Source organism: Anopheles aquasalis, chromosome 2 (genome assembly GCF_943734665.1).
Source record: "Anopheles aquasalis chromosome 2, idAnoAquaMG_Q_19, whole genome shotgun sequence".
NCBI classification, from domain to species: Eukaryota; Metazoa; Arthropoda; class Insecta; order Diptera; family Culicidae; genus Anopheles; species Anopheles aquasalis.
Window position 1 is genome coordinate 16,987,501 of NC_064877.1, and position 5,000 is coordinate 16,992,500.

At 48.1% G+C, this 5,000-nt stretch overlaps 3 protein-coding genes across 3 annotated transcripts in view; all 3 read right to left on the reverse strand.

Annotated features, from left to right (window-relative positions):
- LOC126578892 (RE1-silencing transcription factor-like) overlaps positions 1-1,417 on the reverse strand; it is a 1,918-nt gene extending 501 nt beyond the window's left edge. The window contains exons 1-3 of the mRNA XM_050241900.1: positions 1,172-1,417; positions 384-1,106; positions 1-311 (exon numbers count right to left, since the gene is read on the reverse strand). The exon at positions 1-311 is cut by the window's left edge and continues 501 nt beyond it. Coding sequence (XP_050097857.1) covers positions 1-311; positions 384-1,106; positions 1,172-1,408 — 1,271 coding nt within the window. The 5' untranslated portion in view covers positions 1,409-1,417. The remainder of the gene's footprint in view (positions 312-383; positions 1,107-1,171) is intronic.
- Positions 1,418-1,582: 165 nt separating this feature from the next.
- LOC126578905 (histone H4 transcription factor-like) lies at positions 1,583-3,340 on the reverse strand. The gene is made up of 4 exons (XM_050241927.1): positions 3,007-3,340; positions 2,290-2,935; positions 1,892-2,208; positions 1,583-1,803 (listed from the first exon to the last, which is right to left on the reverse strand). Exons 1-4 carry the CDS (start codon positions 3,205-3,207, stop codon positions 1,588-1,590), a joined length of 1,380 nt encoding a protein of 459 aa, XP_050097884.1. The 5' UTR covers positions 3,208-3,340; the 3' UTR covers positions 1,583-1,587.
- The window catches only part of LOC126578885 (histone H4 transcription factor-like), a 2,395-nt gene continuing 603 nt past the window's right edge, over positions 3,209-5,000 (reverse strand). The window contains exons 2-4 of the mRNA XM_050241887.1: positions 4,465-5,000; positions 4,082-4,398; positions 3,209-4,001 (exon numbers count right to left, since the gene is read on the reverse strand). The exon at positions 4,465-5,000 is cut by the window's right edge and continues 113 nt beyond it. Coding sequence (XP_050097844.1) covers positions 3,360-4,001; positions 4,082-4,398; positions 4,465-5,000 — 1,495 coding nt within the window. The 3' untranslated portion in view covers positions 3,209-3,359. The remainder of the gene's footprint in view (positions 4,002-4,081; positions 4,399-4,464) is intronic.

The window sequence follows — 5,000 nt, forward strand, 5'->3', positions numbered from 1 at the left end:
TTACGTGAGGGATATCTGGCTTCCTTGGGCTCTGCTTGGACGCTGACGGTTTGCTTCGGTTTACCACCGGCTGGCTCGTCATCGGTGCTGCCTTCGTCGCTAGAGTCCTCGTCGCTGGTATCTTCCTCGCTGAAAATTTTACGTCGTCTTACGCTTCGTGCTACATTTTTTTTGTGTTCTTCGGTGTTATTCGCAGAACCGTTATGTTTGGCCTCAAGATGCTTCGAAAACCACGTCTTGCTAAAGAAACTTTTCTTGCAAATGGGACAATCATAGTCTGTCAAGGGACGATTACAGTGAGTACGGTAGTGCTGCGGAAAATTGAAACGTTAAATTCATTCAGTCGGTTAAGCCACTGTTAGATGTGATGATATGATACATACCGCTTCATATGCGGTTATTCGATAAAATTCCTTACCGCACCCGTACTCGTCGCATTTGTATTTCGGTGTTTTCGGTTTAGGCTCGGTGGGCGCGTGAAGGCAGTGCATTACTAGTAACCGGCGACGGATGAAGGTGTGACCGCAATTATCACATGCGATATACCTTGGGCCCGTGTGTTTCTGACCGTGTACCTTAGCCTGGTGTACGTCTCGATGAGTAAATTTGCATCCTAACCACTGGCATGTAAATGGTTTCTTTTTACCTCTTGGGCAGTCGGCATACAGATCGGAATAGTGGCAATCTAAGTGAAGGCCAAAGTCCATGATCTTGTTGAACCGCATCCCACAGTCACTCCACGCACACTCATAGTTTGTTTCGTTTGGAATTTTGTTCCGATTATCACTTCCAAAGGTGCAAACGGGTAGCTTCACACTAGCTATCAATCTGGCTCCGAACACCTTGAGCTTCGTATGGAAAGCGTGATAGTGTAAATGACCCACAAAATCGTCCTGGGTTTCCGCGCTGAAATCACACAATTGCCATTGACACACGTAACCATCCTCATCTCTGTCCACCTTCCTAGCGTGCCGTTCGACGTGCACCATAAACTTCCGCTGCTTCCCAGACTGAAACTGGCAACCAATCCACTCACACCGGTGGCTGGCGGACCGATAGAACGCCGAGTCCTGACAGAATCCCTGCATTATACTTCTCACGTTCACCTAAAAGATAAACCACTTTGCATTAGCATTGCGGCAGTTTTGGAGTGTTGCCGATTATTGGTTACCTTTTCGGCTTTAGGGCCCGAAGAATCAGTTAGCTCCTCATCATCGCTGTCCTCATTATCGGAGAGTACTAGCGGCACTTTGCCTTCTATGATGAGTCGGTCTCGTTCTAAAAACTGATCAATCTTAGCCTGCAACTCTTCGGCTCTCTCAGTTTTTCGGGGCTGAGTGATTGAGCTGGATTTAGCACTTTCTGGTTCCATTTCTGCTGCGAGTTTTACTTTTCTCGTTGAAACCATGTTCCTGGAATGTGCGAGCCGGAATTTAAGGTAAACAAACGTCACCATCGAACAAACGTCAAACTTTGAAAACGCACCAACCAAAATAGATACACAAGCATTTTTATTCAAATTAAACTGTTTTATTCACAAAGGAAGAAGTGTGCGAGGGAAAATAAACCATCGCAGAACCAGCGCACTCAGGTCAAGCGGTCGGTTTTGCTGTCGACGTACGAGCGCAGTCGAAATATTCCATCGGTATCGCGTTTGAAGCGCAGCGGGATAGCATTCGTATCGCGCTTCCCTTTATGGCTGAAGAACATATGTTTGGACAAATGCGCCCCAAATCGGTACTGCTGTTGGCATAGATGGCATTCAAACACCTTCGGTCGGATGTCGTAGTGTTGTAAAAGATGCTATCGGAGAGGAATGAGAGAAGACTCGGTCAAAGCGAGGAATGTACAACGTAGGACAACCCATTAGGCTACCAGTGTTGGGCCCTACCTCCCTTAGCGAACTCTTTGAATTGAAGGCCTTGTTACACTCAACTTCCGTGCATCGAAATACCTCCTTATGGCGCTGTGCATGGAGTGTAACATCACGCTCAGTTCGCCCTCTATATTCGCACTGGTCGCAGATGAAAGGTAAATCCTTTTTATGACGTCGCGCGATGTGCTGTGCCCGTTGGAATGGCCACCGAAACTTAGCCGGGCAGTGGGTGCAAAGCAACTTTGCAGGGCGATGTACTAAGTAAAGATGCATGTCGAGCATCGTTTTGGTTGCATAGTATCTGCCACACTGTAGGCACTGATGTCTGCGAACTGAAGAAGAAACAGCCAATTACCCCAAGACATTACGGTTAACTTTTTAACCTTTTCTTCCGAATGATCCACGTTACTTACGCGAAAGGTCCATTAGTCGGCAGACGTGAAGCAGATACCTTCTTGGATTAATTACCATAGTGCCACACACGTTGCAAGCAATATCCTTTTGCTTGGTATGGCTCGCTACGTGATTGCGATATCTACATGTTTTAAGAAGGAGCTTGTAATTACAGTTTTTCCAACGACACCTGGCAGAATTATCTTCACGGTTCCTCTTGTACTCTTCATTCGCATGATTCACGACGTGCGTGAAAAAGTCCAATATTCTGATGAACCTGCTCTCGCAACCGTCCCATTCACACTGGAAGCTAGTTGGCTGATCGGAAATCATGTTCCGCTTGTCCGTATCGCTCTTGCACACAGGAATATCAATTAGCTTGTGCACGCTTCTTCCGTGCGCCTTCAGTTGCCCGTGGTAACCGTGGAAATGGAGATGTGAGAGAAACTGTTCGCTCTTTGGTGTAAGATAATCGCAACCGTCCCACGTGCAGACGAAATTGCCGTACTGGTTTCTCTCCTCTGTGTTAGCGTGACCCTCTACGTGCGAGATATATTCGGGATCGTTTCGGCTGCGAAATGTACATCCATTCCACTCACACCTTGACTGTGAGGAATGGCGTCGTTCCTCCATCGAGAACTTATTGAGCGCATCTATCACACGCAACTGCAACGGAACGCAAAGAACAAATTTAATATCGCCTTAAGCAGCATACCGCCTTTAGCCAATTTACTTGCCTCCATGTGGATAGGAAGAGCTTTGGTCGCATCGTCACTGGCATCCTCTTCAACGCCGTCTGCTTGGAGGTCCTTCGGATCATCGTCAGTCAACTGCTGGTACATGCACTCTGCCGTCGATGGTTTCGTCTTTCCGCTATCGGAAGCGGCATCATCGACCTTTATCTCGTCGTTAACACGCCGTTTTTTACCTTTTCCCATTTTAAAGCACCAAAACCAAACTCGTTCGAAACAAATCCAGCCCAAACCAAAACATACCACTTTGACAGCTCAGATGAAGGTCTTTCAAAAAGCAACGGAAGGAAAGCGTCCAAAAAATCCAAAACACCAAGCTCACTATTCTCAAGAGAAAGCTAATCGCCGGATTTACCATTTATTTTAGGCATTTTGCTGAACTTCAAATAGCGTCTCATGACTGTAAAATCTTGTACCAGCTTCACCTCGGAGGATTGACTGCCGTCTTCTTGTTTCATGCTCTCCGTCTCTAATAACGACGATGCCGCCTGGTTCTTCTCTTCTTTCGATAACGTATCATAAAGAGGTTCATTCGCTTGCACGGGCTCGCTCCCATTAGTGTCGGCTGCTTCGGTATCCGGTTGGAGCGCTAGCTCCACGATGAATGTATTACCCTTTTGTGTGATGGTACTGATCGTAGGTTTAACGTTCCCCAGTTTACTGGCACCATTAACAAGTGGATTTTTCTCACGCTGCGTTTCCTGCGACACTTCCTCCACGGTGCAGCCAGGTGGCGATGTAGAACCACATTCTTGCGAAACGTTTGCCATGCCACTCTTTTTATCGCGTTCGTCAATATAGCTCGCCATCCGAAATACCCCATCCGTGTCTATTTTGTAGCGAAACCGGGTGTGCCCATACAATCGCTCCACCTTATGCACAGTGGCCAAGTGCTTCGAGAGCGACCACCCGATCTTGTAGCTTTTGGAGCAAATATGGCACTCGTAGTGGACCGGCCGGTTGTAGTGCATGCTGATGTGCTGCGGAAAGGAAAGGTACGCATGAGAAGATTTTCTTTGATAGAAAATTGTACTAGCGCCGAGGCCAGCTGCTTACTTACTCGCTTGATGGACGATTCACTCTTGTACACCACGTTGCACCCGAATTCGGAGCATCGGTAAACGTTTTTCGTGCTGTGGGTTTGGTGATGTTTCTCCAGCTCGTACTTGGTCACCGACCGGTAGCTACACTGGTTGCACGCGAAAGGACGGTCCTTTATATGGCGGGTGAGAATGTGCCGTGAAAGGGTTGCCATTGAGGGAAAACTGAGCGGACACAGTGTACACTGAGCACTTTTGGTATGCTTTGCCAGATGAGCCTTCAGCAATCTTTGCGTAGCATAAAACCGGTCACACTCCGGGCATTGGTATTTCCGATCTGAAAAGATATGGAGACGTTGTATGAAACAACCGCGATTGGCCAATTTGCAACCACTCCACGTACCCGCTAGCTCGATCTGCCGATGACAGTGATCCAGATACTTGCAGCGCTCTCTAAACATTTCGCCGCAGTTGTAACAAGCCAGTGCTCTCCGACCAGTGTGAGCATTGATGTGTCTTACTGCCTTCCATCGCTCCCGGAAGCTTTCGTTGCAGACCGGCCAAAGGCAGCGCTGTGGCTCTTTGGCACTTTTCACGCCGGGAGTAAAGAGATCGAAGATGTGTGTATCGACGTGGTGAAAGAAGTGCATCGCCTTGTTAAACCGCTGTCCGCAACCATCCCACTCACAGCTGAAGCTTGTCGGTCGCGTTGAGATCGTATTTCGCGTTCGACTGTCGTAGCTGCAGGCGGGAATCTTCAGCAAGAACGTCAAACTAGCACCATGCACCTTCAGCTTCGTGTGGTAACCATGGTAGTGCACGTGCCCCATCAACTCGTCCATGCCTTTTGCGACAAAGTCACACAAATCCCAGGCGCAACCGTAGCTTCCCTCATCGTTGGCAATCGCTTCCGTGGCGTGCTGTTCGACGTGCAGAAAG

Coding starts and splice junctions, on each gene's coding strand:
- LOC126578905 (XM_050241927.1), bottom strand. CDS start 3,207: ATGGGAAAAGGTAAAAAACGGCGTGTTAACGACGAGATAAAGGTCGAT. Junction 2,936..3,006: donor CTCTTCCTATCCACATGGAG/GCAAGTAAATTG, acceptor GTTCCGTTGCAG/TTGCGTGTGATAGATGCGCT. Junction 2,209..2,289: donor CCGACTAATGGACCTTTCGC/GTAAGTAACGTG, acceptor TTTCTTCTTCAG/TTCGCAGACATCAGTGCCTA.